The 15,616-nt window shown below is 42.7% G+C and overlaps 1 protein-coding gene across 1 annotated transcript in view; it reads right to left on the bottom strand.

Annotated features, from left to right (window-relative positions):
- The window catches only part of FLT1 (fms-related tyrosine kinase 1), a gene marked incomplete at both ends in the record, with an annotated part of 69,402 nt that overhangs the window by 3,233 nt on the left and 50,553 nt on the right, over window positions 1-15,616 (bottom strand). Inside the window, 4 exons of the mRNA XM_010185381.1 lie at window positions 1-66; window positions 5,991-6,122; window positions 7,974-8,120; window positions 13,221-13,511. The exon at window positions 1-66 is cut by the window's left edge and continues 65 nt beyond it. Coding sequence (XP_010183683.1) covers window positions 1-66; window positions 5,991-6,122; window positions 7,974-8,120; window positions 13,221-13,511 — 636 coding nt within the window. The remainder of the gene's footprint in view (window positions 67-5,990; window positions 6,123-7,973; window positions 8,121-13,220; window positions 13,512-15,616) is intronic.

Raw genomic sequence — 15,616 nt, 5'->3', positions numbered from 1 at the left:
AGAGCGTCGCAGCCACGCAGGTACAGGTCAGGGTTATTAGCTCCAGGTTTGACCTCTCTGATGTGCCTGGGAAAATCAAGAGGCAAACTTTTTAGAAAATGACCTGTAAAGCAAGGGCACTTCATGTTTCTTTGCCATTAAAATAAAATACCAGGAAGGACCAGCTTCTTTTCAATGGTGTATTCATGTCTATTCGGACTGGCTTGTAGAGCCTGGAAAAAAATAATCTCCCTAGCAAAGTCACTGAATTGAACACAGCAAAACTGCATCAAATCCATCTGTAAGTTTTTCAGTAAAAAGTCAGCTCTTCTTTGGGGTGCAGGAGGTGAAGTAAACCAGGTTGGATATGGCCAGTCAGATAACAATTTCCTTTTGAGATGGAAATTCAGCTGCAGGGTATTTTTAGCCAAATTTTCTCTGTGTGAGAATACGTATGGGCCTGTTCACGCAGTTTCACCCCTCCCCATCCCCTCTACAACAGTGAAACCCATCTGGCCAAGCCCACATCCAAGAGAGGAGCAGAGGTCTAAAAAATGCTCAGTCCCCAGCATCCTCGGTAGGGGATGGAGCTGTGTGGAGAGTGCGGCTCTGCTGGCCCTTTCCTGGGGCAATGCCATGGTGCAAGAGCTACTGGTAATATGCAGGAGAAGCTGCACGGAGGGCTTGTGCTGGAGTAGATACTGGTGAATCCACATGTGACCCAAGGCATGCTGCTTAGGTTTTGCTGTCCAGGATGTCTGACCGCCTTTCCTCGGGCACTGCACCTCCTCTGCCCCAGCTCAGAGAGCTCTTCTGTGCTGATGGCTTAGCTCTGCAGCCTGCACCTCCATCTCAGCCGTGCTGGAAATCCATCAGCCCTCACTAAAAACCTCTCTGGGAGTGTACTGGGAGTTCCCTTGGAGGCTTGCGGTGCAGCTGGCAGCAGTCCATGAGCTTTCCTTCGCATGGTCTGGATGGACCCAGTCTGTGAGCTCAACTTGTGCGAAGCATGGCTCGGGGGTCTTGATCCTAATCCCCACCAAGAATTACGGCCAAAAACCTGTGGTGTAGAACCTAGCACTCCCTCCAATCCGCTGATCCCCTGGCAAGCTCTGTGCCCTCAGGTCTGCTGGTCACACCAGCAGCATGGGGCCAGGCTCCCCAGGGAACACAGGGCCCTCTCCATCCCCAGCAGCACTTCGCAGAACCCAGCTGGCAGGGAGCTGGGAGAGCTTGCCAAACCAGCAAACAGACTAAGCACAGAAAGGGAAAAACAAAAACAGTGACGGAAAATGGAGCAGCAAGAAAAGATGAACATTACAAGTCTGGAGAGTATTAAAGACCACTGACAGATATTTTTAAAAAGCCAAAATAAAATTCACTTCAGACTGCTACTTAGGGACCTGTAAAATGGTTTCAGAGCAGACTGTTTTGCAAATCCTCTGATCTTGTCAAAATACTACACTTCCCACAGTATGTTTTCCATCTGAGTGGTAGCAAATGCAAAAACCCCCTCATGCTCTGCCTTTTATTCTGATACAACCTTCAGAGAGAGAAAATGAGAGGACAAGGAGAATTCTGAACATGATTTCACAGGGTGTTTTTCAACTGCACTTGCAGCAGTTTCAGACCCCGGGCAGCTCGGTGTTACTCCTGACATATGAAAAAGAGATGATTGATGTCTCACTGGTGGGTTTACTGGGTAATCCAGAGGGATATGTTGCCTGGTTTTAGGCAAGTCTACAGAGCTTTGTTTAGAGGTTGAATTGCTTCCTGTAGCTGTAGCTTAACTAGCATAATATCTTCCCTGTCTAAAGGTGCTAATCAGATTTGTGTTTGTGCCCTATATCTAACATTCCTCCAGCATGTCCATTCTGGAGCTTTGAGAATAAAGCTCACTGAAGAAGAATATGACTGCAACCACAAATGGAGACACAAAGTATCCATTTCTCAAAAATACCAATTTTTTCACAAGTATTTGTTTAAAGGCTTGATTTAGGTATGCGACATAGTGATGGCATAAATGATACAGCCTAATACATCTTGCCTATCCTCTGGCTTCAGGCTTTTCTTTTACATATGGATACTCCCCTCTTGCTTCTGAGTAGCACCTGTGCAGATGGCAAGTAATATTTTCTGACATTTATTCAGCAAAACCTGGAGGGGCTGAAGGTTCATTTGTTGCCACTGCTCCATATGGCAGGACTCAGAAAACCCATGAGGCATGGAACAGTCAGTCCCGGGGTGGAAGGCAGCAACTTCATAACCGCTACCGTATGCTGCCCAGGAGTTAGCAAAGAAATGTGAAGGTTCTGTCTTTGAAATGTCTGAGTGAATTTAGGCAACTAGAAAGCATTTCTCCATGCTTTGGTTGGGCTGGATTATCAAATGCCAGATTCACAGAATCACAGGATCACAGAACGTTAGGGATTGGAAGGGACCTCAAAAGATCATCTAGTCCAATCCCCCTGCCGGAGCAGGAACACCTAGATGAGGTTACACAGGAAGGCGTCCAGGCGGGTTTTGAATGTCTCCAGAGAAGGAGGCTCCACAACAATTCCTTGTCTTGCTGAAAGCCTTGCAGCCAGAGCTGGTTGAATGCCTCTCAGCTGGGTAGGAAAAGGTTTGATTTGAGGCAGAACAGGCAGGAACACTCAGAAGAGGGCTTAGGATTAGTGGAGTTTGAAGGGGCTGTTAGCAGGACCAAATCCCACTCTCTGTCTGCTAGCCCAAGATTTCTGGCTCCCCCTTACTCCCTTCCTAGACATTTACCTACCAGCCACCTCATCAGACACAGACTTTCTGCCATGTGCAACTCTGGCCCATCCTCCCGACTTGCTGCTCTCTTGTCCCAGAGACCCTCTGAAAGCCCCCCCCACCATTTCATGTCTCTGCAGTGCTGCAGAGGGGCAAGGAGAGGGTGAGCGAAGAATTGCCACCAGCAGCAGCTACAAGAGCCACCAGGACCATGCAGGCATGTGGGGATGAGAGCCTAGACTAATGTACTGACCCCTCCAGGCACGGGCTCAGGCTCTGTCATTAGGATTTCAGCTCTGAATGTCGAGTTGCAGTTCTGTGTCAGGTGTCAACCAGGCAAAAAGCAATGCCTGAGGCATCAACACCACTCTGTTGCACCCAAAGCATCCCTCACCCCAACACTGATGTGATCTACCTTGCTTAACCCGTGTTATGCCATAATCATGGCAGTGCAGGACTAGGATGGGTGCTCAGACATGCTGAGGAATTTTCATCCTTAGAGGTTTTCATGACCTGGCCAGACAAAGCCATCTATCACTGGATGTAGTGTTGGTGATGATCTTGGTTTGAGCTGAGTTTGAACTAGAGACCTCCAGGGCTTCCTTCCAATCCCCTTTGGTGGTACTCTGAGATAACAAGAGTGTAAGTGTCCCCTAATGTTCACCTTTTTGTCTTACAGTCATCCATGTAACCCAAGCTGAAACTCCTTCAGTAGTCTAGGGAATTCCAGTTAAACTTCATGGAAACTTTCCTGATCAATTCAGAGTCAGAGTGACCTAAAAGCCACAACAACTTTTTGAGATACAAAGTCAGAAAGGTAGAAGATGCCTCTTCCTTTGTCAACACATTCCCTTCAAATGGTGCAGCACCTCTGCAACTCACTGTGTCACTGGCTCCCGCTGAGAGGGGGTGTGAGGGTTCCCAAGAGGAGAAGCAAACAAAGGCTTTCATGGCAAGTGGCCCACCCTGCAAGCAGGGCAGATGCTGTGCAGCCAGGTGTCCCCCCAGAGAAGAGCTGCCCAAGGCAGCCTGTGTTCCCCATTCATGTCCAGCAGCTTGTGTCTCCAGGTTTTTAGGGACACAGCCCTCTCTGCTTGCTGGGCAGCCATTTGCTGTTCCTGTTCAGCCTGTGCAGATTCGCTGTCTCTTCAGTTCCTCAGCCAAGAGAAAGTGGGCAGTTCTTTGACATGTCCACAAATGCGGCCTCTCTCCTCCTCAGACAGCCCAGCAAGCACAGCTTCCAAACCAAACAAGGGCTGCAATTATTTAAAGACGGCCCTTGGATTCCACCATCCATTCATCCATCTCAAGTACAAAAATAATACATTGTTTTATCTGTGAGTATAAGAATGTTTTTTCAGAGGAAATAGAGAGAGCAGACAGTTTCCTTCCTGACTCATTCACAAACTACTTTTCCAATCTGCTAAACACGGCAATCGACACGAAGCGTTGCTCTGCTCTCTTTGATCTGCAGGCTCATGATCAGAGAGCCTCCAGGACAGAAGGAAGGCTTTGGTGACCACAGTGGCAGTCACACAGTCTGTATTTCTCATAAAGACAAGCAAGTGGCAAAACCAAGAGCGAGCCTAGCCTTTAAGTGCTGATCTGTTCCCTCTAGACTCAGGAATGAGGTGAGAGGCTGCTGCTCCTGGGATAGGGACAGACACTCCAGTGTGAGTGAAAAAACTTCCAGTGATGTCCAGGAGGCAGTCAGAATAGGGAGGATCAAAAGGTATTTTCCTTGATCACAGTAGATAAGACAAACTCTCTCTCTTTTTCTTACACAGGCTCAAAGCTATAAATTTTAATGTGGTAGACTTCATCTCCTGCTTAACTAAGAGCTCCCATAGGAGTCACACAAGAACATTGCCAGTGGTCTCCCAGGACATGTAACCAGAGAAGAAGCTTTCCTGGCTGCTGTCTTTCCTCTTCCATGGATCATGGACAAGGAGATATGACTTCCTAGAAGCCATCTGACAGAATGCTTGTGGTTGTAATAAGTAGCCAAGACACAATGATGTTAGAAATCAATACAACAATGAATTACATTGGCCGAGACTATCAATTAGTAGGATGCATTGGACAGCAAGCACTTAGGGACAAGTTATTCTTTTAGCTATTATAGCAGCCATAAAAACCTTAGCATTATTCATAAGGGGATAGGTGTATTGAACTCCTTGATTACACCAGTTAGGCCAGCCCACATGTACATATACTTATCCGTGACTTATTAAAGCAAAAAACATTGTTTTATCATCAATGATCACCATTAACCAAGGCTGCTAACACACTCATGGCAGAAAATCAATACTGATTTACTAGCTGTAATGGTCTTCTGCTGTAGGGTAGTATTCAAATACTCAGAGGTATTCAGATACATTTAGCAATTTAGCATTTAGCAAAGAACATCCACAAAGACATAATGTTTGCCCAAGAGACCTGGTGGTAGTCAAATAGTCTTCTATAAAGAGAAACTAAATGCATTTAGAATTATTTACTTAACATATGAGATCAATAAAAGAGGTTATGTCAAATTCTTTTAATATATGGCACTGACTTATATGGCGAATGTCAACCTACTTTTCTTATACTATATGAACAAAAAGGGCATTCAATGAAAGTGAAAAGTCACTGAATAAACCATATTTTTATGCAGTTTAAAATTGATAGAAGTCACTGCCATGGGCCCAAGACAAGCTTGGCAGAAGGTAGAACAATGCTGGACATTTAAATAAATAACAAATAACTCAAGTAATGGTAACAGAAAAAACTAGGTCATACCCAGTTCTTACAACAAGTACCTTTGAAAAATGCACGTGTAGCTATTGCTAGTCTAAAACCTTCTAGTTCGACTTGGCAGTTCACTTTACATTGAAAATAAACAAATGAAAATATCCCAGGCCTCTAATTTCTTTGGAATTAACCTGAAATGGGAAAATGAGTGGGTAGGAGTATTCTTTATTCTCTTTTTTGTTTGTTTTGATGATACTAAATTTACATTTGTCTTCTACCCTGACCTGATCTTTGTTGGGTTGAAGCAATTCTTCTTTTTAGGTCAGTGTAAACATGCTCTGAGTTAGCCTTTCCTGCTAGGCTTCCTTTCCAACCTGGTACACTTCCCTTGCTAGGACTTCTTTCAAATTGCTGCCTTCAGAGATCACTGCAGGAGCCCCAAGTCATACCCCCGCCCTTCCAGCCTGAGCAGGAACATCACCCCAGCAAGCTTGCTCGTCCCATTTTATGTCATGCTTTACCTTGTACCGTGACATATGCTGCACTCTCCACGGACCCTTTTAAGTTGGTGGCTATACACTGGTAGAGTCCTTCATCCTCCTCTTTTACTCTTTCAATAAATAGCATTCGGCTTCCGGGTCCTAAAATTATTCCTGTGAAATGAAATATTTTGCAATGAGAGGGACCCAGAATATAAACAAAAACAGGCTCTTGTGTAACACTATCTGCTTCAAGTTCTTCTTGAAAGAAATATGAGCCACAGACTACACAGCACAATGTGATCTGCAGGAAAGCCAAATATACTTGAATGCTTTGTGAATTTTTTGGAAATCAGTGTTTACAAAGCACTTGTGTGAATGAAAAAGCTCAGCCTAAGAGAATGATCTTGGGAGCACTTGGTATCATGTATAACAATTAGCACTGTGCCTAGACTTTCATCGAAGTGAGTTCTTCAGCGTGTCTCCAACTTGTCTGATTACTTAACCACTGCACTTACAGGCGTAGGTTTGCATCAGAAGCAGCTCAAGCTTAAAGCACTTCCAGGAACCAGCTCCATGAGCCCACAGTGGCCTTAAGGGCAGCAGACTCACTCCAAATCTCACTTGCCCATGTGGTATGGGACAATGGACTCCTTTTGCACAAGGACCCCACCTAGGGCAAAGTGAGGTCCTGTGAGGTGTACCCTAAAACACAGGAGTTACGTGAAGTTTTCAACATCTTGTTTATTACAGCTGGGTCAACCCAGAAGTCAGCCTGGGCAATACTCCAGCAGGCAAGGAAGAGGCAGGGAGCAGATTTGGCCTCAAGACTGCCTTTAAGGCACTGTATAGCCAGGAAATGGGCAAAGTACACACTTGTGCATTTGGCTCCATCAGAGCTACTGTCCCATCAAAACGTATTCCTATCATCTATTGCAGGCACTTAAGTGCTGTGACCTATTCTCTAGAGACATCTCCCTGCCTCCTAACCTATGTGTTGCATTATACCCACCAAGTTAGGCACATAACACGCATTTTCAAAAATAATAACGCATATTACAACCATGTAGTCACTGTAAAGCTTCATGGAATCCAGCTCTAGATGAAGTTTAGTGCCTGTGCTGCAAGTCTGCAAGTTCTTCTAACTGAGACATCTTCAGAGTTTTTCCCTGTTGCCTTTATTCCTGTTATAGTACTTTCCAATAGCACAGGACAGAAACTTAAATACTTAACATTCTAAAATGTTGTTATTTAAGACTAAGGATTCATGTTCCTACAGACTGAACCTTCTTGAACATTTTTGCTGAGCCTTTAAAACAAGCTCATTGTGTGCTTCTCATCCAAATGTGGATGAATTCCCATAAGAAAGGTTTTGCCTTTTCCCTCATCATTCATCTCTACCTGAAATATTCAAGGAACACTTCCATGACCTCTGTGGCATCAGAGCTGGACATGTAGCCTTGGTTGATCTTTGAAGCCACATTCTGGATACAGCAGTAAAAGTCTCCTAGTTTTCCTGTAGCTGCAGCATGCCCCCTGGGAAGCTGTTCCCTTCTGCTCCTTGAGACCTGGATTCCTCTACTGCCAGCAGATGCATTTCAGTTTTGGAGGCCCCAGATATAGAATTAATTTGGTGGCTAGGTTGTGAATGAGGAACAGACTTTCCATGCCTGACCACAGATGACTCCTGGTACTCCTACGCACATCATGCAAGCTTGGTTTCTTCCTGCCTAGCTATATGCTTGCCAAGACACCTGATACTTAGGCTCCCTCTATAGTAAACGGAGAGAAATATTTTTTTCTGGAGATGATTCTTCTGTTTGCCACTGACTCCATAGATGCCCATCATGTCTAAATCTCCAGCCTGGCTGAGGTTTTGGAGTGAAGCAGAATAACCTGGAGCACCTGTGCTGCTGCCTGCCTTACGTCTGGGTACTGATGCCAATGACCCTGCCAATGGCTACCTAAGGCAGATGGGGCAAATAAAAAGGCTGTAAAAGGTGGGAGAGTGTACAGAACTCTTACCTGATTCTCGCTGTATTTCCTCATGGTTTTTAAACCAGGATATTTGGGGCTCTGGGATGCCACGAACCTGGCACTCCAACATGGCCGAGTTACTGGTGTTCACGGTCTGATCCATAAGGTGCCGCAGCAGGGCTGGTGCCTCTTGAGCTACAAGACAAAACAACACCTCTGTTTTACATTTTTTTAACTATGGAGGTTTACTTATCTTCCCTACCAGCATTTTACTGATGTAAACAGCTATGGCTGTTCTACCAAGTTCACTGTTCACAGATTTTATTTGCCATTCGTTTGCTTAAGAGTGTTTGGTGTGTACAGAATACTCCTGATACTCAGCGATAGCAGGTTATGATGACCAATGAAGACCCAGTGACGACATTGTTTAAAAGATTTCCTCAGCTCCACTACCAACCACATTTGTTTATTGAAAGCAATGAGTTTCTATGAAAGCTCAACATTGGGAGAAGAAATGCTGTGACACCAAAGTTTTAAACAATTATCAGAACACCCTCGTGGCAGAGTACCTCTGCATCACTGATAGCTCCTTGCAGTTCTGTACACCACAATACCCGCAAATGTGACTTTTATAATTTATTTACTTCAAAAAATACAGTTACTAATCATATTCAGTAAACTCAGATAATCTAAAACCAGAAACCATAAGCATAAAAGCATTGTGTTACATGTCCCAAAGTCTTCATAAATTCTTCCACTTCTGCCTTTCACATATTTGGCTGAATGCAACAAGGCCCAGCTAAACCACACCACAGCCTGCCTGCCAAAACTGTGTTGGTGAAAAATGTGCCCGTGTCCTCCGGCAGCTACAGACACTGGAAACCCTGACAGCAGCAGCTGGACCTGAGTGCTAACAGGCCATACAGCATAGCAATATTGCTCCTGTTTTACTTTAATCTACTGAAATTCATATGTACACAATGTAATAAAGCACATTTCCATAACAGTCAGTGACAATGAGCATTGGAAGTGCATCTCATCTGTTCTGCTTCTACTCAAGGGTCTCAGCCAGGCAGAAGGGCATTTCAAGAACACTTTATAAACACCATGTTAAAGCCATCTCTGAACAGAGCAAAACAACAGATCTTTATCATCCTCATTTCAACCCTTTGCCACTCCTTCCCCCATTTAATACAATGTCTAAAGCCATTCCACGTAAGATCAAGACATTTGCAACATTTATGCACATTATACAGCAACATCTTTCTGTCACATTTGTAACTCTCACATCATTCTTTTTGGTATTTCGGCCTCTTAAAAGCAGTGATGGAGAATCCAGGGAGATCCTGAGCAATCTCACAGATGCAGCAGCTCAGCAGTTTCCCTTGAATTCCCTGGTCTTGCAAGAACCAAACATTCACAGTCTTTCCATTCAAGGACACCACCAGAATCAGCAATTACTATCATGGTAAGACACACATAACAAAATACGAAACAAAAGAAAACAAAACAAAGCAGAAACAAACCCTTTGCAAATACTTTCTTTTAGACCGCAATAGATACCAATACACCAAGTTCAAATGTAATATCACCTGTATTTCTGACACTCTGTGTTTGGAAGATTATACTCTACCCTTTCAAAAAACCTGACTATCAGACATTCCATTCTGTTACCAGCTGTAAATAAAAACTCTCCAGAAAAATTAAGCACCTACGTACCACCAACTTATGCAGTGTGCATGAATCCCGACATACTAAAAGCACTTTTAAGGTAGGCTATCTTTGCTATGCACTTACCCCTTAAAATTAATTCCAGCATAGTCATGACCCTGAAATGACCAGTTTGGGCTTTTCTGAGCTGCAAGTCTGTAATTTCCACAGGCAATGCTATATTTTTGTTTACAGTGTAGTAGACAATTCGTTCTCTCTTCCCAAACAGTAATGCTCATGAGATAGTCTGTTAAGTAAATTCTTCATCAAATACCTACACAATAACATTGTCAACAGTATTTGCCTTGTAGCCAAGACAACTACCTTCTTCTCCCTGATACTTAACCTCGGGTTTTTTGCACAGTTCTCATTTTTCACAACACTGCCTATGAACAGGCACCACCTGAGGCATGTCTGCATACGCATGTCGAGAAGAGCTCCACAGTTCACATTTATCAGTGGTCCCTGATGGACATCCCAGCCCAGACATCCAAAACGAAGGCAGACAAGATGACACAACAAAGGCAAATCACACATTCTGTGAGTTATTTGTGATTAATTTTAATTTGTTTATAGCCATACACTAAAGATGGGTTTTCATATTAAGAAAAACTTTTTGCTTAAAATTCAAGTCACCACTCACATACTTTCAATAATTTCTCTGCTGCAAACAGCTGATTTTTCAAGGACTTTTGTCAACCTGAGGATTATTCTCTTTTGCAAAGCACCCATTTTCTTCCATTCATTTTTGTAGTGAAGCCAAGTGGGGGAAAGTTTCCAACACCCCACTCCACTCACCCTGAAGCTGAGGGACTGCCCTGGCCACCAGCATGCCCAGTGCAGGGCTCAGTGCCCAGGGCGGCACCCCTAGACTTGTCCCCAGACCTTGTGCCTGCCCACAAGTGCTGCCTTACTGGGCCAAACTCTGCTCTCAGTGGCCCCGAGGAACTTCATTGTAGGCAGAGTTTGGCTCAGGAGAGTGACAAGTGGGGTAGCAAGGGGAAGAAGAGGATGCTGGTCTCAGAGCACTCAGCCAACCCAGGGTGGTAAGGAGGGAAAATTTGCATTTCCAAAAGCAAACAGTGTCAAACAAGGGGAAAACATTACAATTTGTTCATTTTGGGTTATACTTTTGCATTTCATCCACTTTTGCCCTTTGTTATGGTTATGTTGTCTGTTCACTTATTTTTATTAATCTGTACAAAAATATAAATACAAGCTTTAATTTTAACACTTCTTAAAAAAAAGAAATATAATTCACACCTTTCTCCCTAAGTAATATTTTACACAACAGAAGTCAGAGAAACTCCCCAAACCAATGAGATTCTCCAGTCATCTGAGGACATAAAAAGTGACATCAGTAGTTTATATCTGGCCACCAAGAACTGCTTTCCTCAAAAGTTTCCAGTGAGGTTTCTCTGTGCCTCCCAACATGAGCAGTCACATTGGGGTGTTACAACATCCTTGCATAGCGTGGCTGTCAAAGCGCTGGTCGAGACCATGCTGGTAGGACATCCACCCAGCAGTGATACACATCATTGTAATTCACAACAGTTTCACAGAGGAACAGTCTAATTACCACATCTCTCTTTTTTTGACACAAACTCACATTGCCTGGCAACTGGCTGCTACAAGTCAACACGCTCCGGCTCCCAAGGCCATGGAAAATTCATAATGTCGTGCCATCGCTGCCCACCTTGGCATCAAATGTCTTCTCTCAAAATAGCCTCGTAAAACAGGGGATTCTGTATTGTGATACTTTTGAAGGCTTACAAATGCTAAAGAGTGCACTTGCTCCATTTTTAAGCAGTCACCAATGATTTCGCTTGCTTTTTAGGCATACTTTAGGAAAAAAAGAAACCCAAGTCCCTTTGCAAGAACACATTGTTTCTGGAAGCCATCACACTAATAATGAACAAAAGAGCTACTGTATACAAGCAGGCTATAGGTGACATTTCAAGATATAAATGATTATTCTTTTCTTTACTCTGACAACTTCCAGGTTATCAATTGTTTTCTAAGCATTTTAGGCTCCATGAAACTGGCATTATGGGGAAATGCTATTGTTTACCCTTTCACACTTGACAAAAGCAATTCCCACGTGAAAGACAAGTTTAGCCGTGGGACACAGTCTCGATACCTAAAGGAGGAAATAGTCTGGTGAGTTCCCAAGCGCAAGAAACTGTCATGTTGTCAACCTCTATTTTAAAAGCACAGCCACTTTGTTCCTTTGCTGTAGCTATTTTGGTCACTATGGTCTGTTTTGTTACGGTTTATGTAAATGCTATATAAATGATCAATCATAAATGTAACCAAAAATAATAAAAGCTATGTATTGTAAAAAAATAAAGTTATCAGATCTATTAAAAATAGTAACTTCTTCCTTATACAGAACTTATAATACACAGAAACATCTCATAGCAAAATCATGGCAAAGGAAAAAAAGGGGAAATGCTCACAAGGAAGTCTTAGGTTGCCCTTAATTCTCCTTCAGCAGTTTGGCTGGTTCTTAATCCCCATAATAAATCCAATTGTCATTTGCATACCAAAAGCAATGAATATTTTTAATGGCTTCAATTTTGAATTTGTATTTTAAAAATCGTATTAAGCAACTCACTGTGCTGGCTGCAACCTTGTCAGTCATGTTAGTGTAATATTTCTCATTTAATAAAATAGTTACAACATTACAAATTCCTGTATCTTCAGGCCAGGAGCAATACTCACACTTTTATCAGTAGCTTTTTACATTAGTGCAGAACTGACTTTAAAAATTGACCAACACAGGAACTGGAAGTCTACCTGGATTTATTTGGAGAAACATGGTTCACGTCTGTCAGTTTTTAAATCATCATTATTATAAATGATATGATAGGTCTGTGCATTATATCAACATTTTTATTTCTTCCCTGCATACTTCCTTTAGAAGATACTTTTTAAGATTAATGTACTTTAGTGTAGAAAATAATTTCAAATAAATAAGCATTAGAACTTGCTCAGCAGGTAATATTTAGAAGTCCATCAAGATCAGATTAAAATATAAAATATATAGTCCAGTCAATCTCAAACTGAATTGTGCTCATTCTGCACATTCAAGTTAACTTATTAAATGTCCATTGTTGACTGAAAACAGTAGTTTTTAAAGTTAATCAGTTTATTCAGCTTTGACACTTTTGACGAGGCTGATATCAAAGTGGAAGAAAAGACTGGTCCAAAGTTTTCCTTATCGCTCAGTAGGAGGCAGCAAGAGAAAAAATAACAACATGCAAAATGTAGCACAGGGGATCTTCCAAACCCCGGCTTCCACGTGCCTTGTCAAAGCAGAAAACACCCGTCTGAACTCAACTGGAAGCTCACGTGTTACGATTTTGTTTGCTATTCCTCCTACGTCCAACCCATGGGGGAATGTTCACCACCTCAGGGCCTGAAAGGTAGCAACAGTAACAAAAAAGTCAAGATGATATGAGAGACCTGTTACTGTTTAATGAGTCCTTTAATGTTTTACATTGCTTTGTGTTGTACAATCATTCCTTGTGCTTTTATATTTGAGGATCCGAGAGTAAACAGCCTTTTTGTTGCAGTGCTCACCTCTGATTGTCACATCTTTCTTTTGAAGCACTTCTTTCCCCGTGTATATGTTCCTTGCTCGGCAGGCATAGGTGCCCGAGTGTGCCAGGGAAACGTTCTTGATGGTCAGAGTGAGGGTGATGGAGTACTCCTTGTTAAGAGACCTTTTTGCTTTCGTTTGATTGTTGACTGTCCTCGGTAAAATCCAAGCAATGTCTTTGTACAGGAATCTGTTGGCCGAACAGGACAGTACCAAATTCTCTCCTTCAATGGGCATTTTTTCCAAACTAATATGGAATCCACTCGGTACATCTGTCAAAAATCAAGAACGCTTTTTAGTTTATATGAAATGAATGAGCCAAAATTAACACAGCGTATATTTTCCCCTTTATCAGGAAGCCTTTGAACTAATCAATGTCGTTGTCTTCCTGGTGCAGTCTCTAATCTTTTCTTTCATAAGCTAGGCTCCAGCTATTCCTATAATTTGTCTTGGAGCTACGAGACACTTGGGCTCAGACATCAGCTGGTGTAAACTGAAGTTGCTCTTCGAAGTAATGAGTTTGTATAAATGTTATGCCAAGTTAAGACAGGCTGTGGCAAGGTACCAAAAGCAGAATTATTTAAAGACAATACAGTGGGACTATGAAAAAGGAGGAAAATTCTGATCTCAGGTCCAGCTTGTGAACTGCATGAGAGAAAATGAATCTCAAGAGGACAGCAAAAATACTGCAGCTCATCATGCTCGGTTATATTGTTTTCCTACATCTATTTCTTAAAAATGCTTCAAATCCTGAGAAACTACTGAATTTGTGATTACACACCTGAGATTTCCCTTGGAACAGAGGTATTTACCCTCCATGCATTCAAAACATGTCAGCCACCTAAGAGGAAAGAAGGAACAGTACCCGCTGGCCTGGGTGACAAGCTTTGTGCTGGCAGCTCTAGGATGAAGATCACTCTATTCAGACAGCTAGGCATTAAACATAAAGGAATAATATTTCTACCTGCAAGAAATCAAGGATCATCACAACAACCATTTAGAAAGTGCGAATATGACTTTTGCAAGAATTTTTCATAGCAGATGGTTCAGGCAGGAATAGTTTGGCTGACAATGTAAAATGTCATACTTGAGAAAGTCACATTTGCGGTTCATTGTAACATTACTGCAAATTCCTCCACCTGGGGAATGGCACAGACCGGTGCCTCCACCAGGGCTCATCCCTGCAGCGAGGGAGTTACACCACTGACCACAGTGAAAGTAGAAACGAGTTCCTGAGGGAAAGCACTTCCAGGTTTTACTCCTAGAATGCAATCTGTCCGTTTATTTGTAGCCAATATTCTGATAAAGTCATTTCCTTCTTCTTGGTCAAGTGACATTGACTTTGGCCATTTTCAATTGTTCTTTCACAGCTAATTGCTACAGCACTTGGCTGTGAACTTGACTCAAACTCCTAAGAATGTTTTCGTCTTTTGTAAGGGAGAATTATGCCTTCTTTTCTTGTCTCTTAGAGCATGAACAGCTCCATGCTGACTTTCATTCAGTTTCACACTTGCTAATGTTGCTTCAGGTTTAATGTCACAGCAGCAAGGGCACATAAAAAGTAGATCTCCAGTGAATAATACCCCTCACCCCTCACCTGCTTTCAGTATCGTCTTTCACTGATTGACCAATCCATCAGCAAGCTTCTCTCTAAATCCCCACCACACAAACTAAGCTGCTGTGTGACCCAAGAGTGGCCATGAACATGACCTGCTCACCTCTGCCTTTCAAACAAAGTTCTGCCTCTTGAAAGTCTGGCATCAGTCGCTCCCCTTAATATCCTCTTTTCCACACTTAGCCCTGAGTGTTAAACACAGGGTAAATGAGCTCCTGCAAGTCCTGGACTGAAATTTTCTCTGACTGTAGATCCTTCCAGGGAGAGGTCTGATTTCTGTAGGTTGAACTCATTGTGCCCTTGCAGTGAGATCAAACTGTCTGTCACCAGCTGTAGTTTGGGTCTGTAGCACAAATATCAACCTAACGGAAGCAGTGACACTAACATATTAGACTGGATATTAAAGCCTGTGTGTTGACTTGTTCCTCCTGCATTTCATTGGGATCCCCTTTTTTCCTCTCTCCAGTAAACCAAATTATAAAAACTTCAAATTCAGTGAACTCATCTGTGAGTGACTATCAACAGCACCTGACATGGTGCCAGATTCTGGTCTCAGTTAAGAATATGTTGACTTGCAGGGCTACTAAGATGAAACCTTTCTGTACAGAGGGTATAGAATATTTAGCGTAAGCCATCAAAATGTAGACATCTACTTGTATATAGGTTTTTTGTGTATGGACAAAATTTACAACCCATGGAGTGACACAGGCACCTTCAGAGGGCAATGCAACCCGTCACCTTAAGATGAGTCAAATTCCAGAG

The sequence above is a fragment of the Mesitornis unicolor genome, unplaced genomic scaffold, assembly GCF_000695765.1.
Source record: "Mesitornis unicolor isolate BGI_N332 unplaced genomic scaffold, ASM69576v1 scaffold1815, whole genome shotgun sequence".
Taxonomy (NCBI): domain Eukaryota; kingdom Metazoa; phylum Chordata; class Aves; order Mesitornithiformes; family Mesitornithidae; genus Mesitornis; species Mesitornis unicolor.
This window is presented reverse-complemented; position numbering and strand designations above follow the sequence as displayed.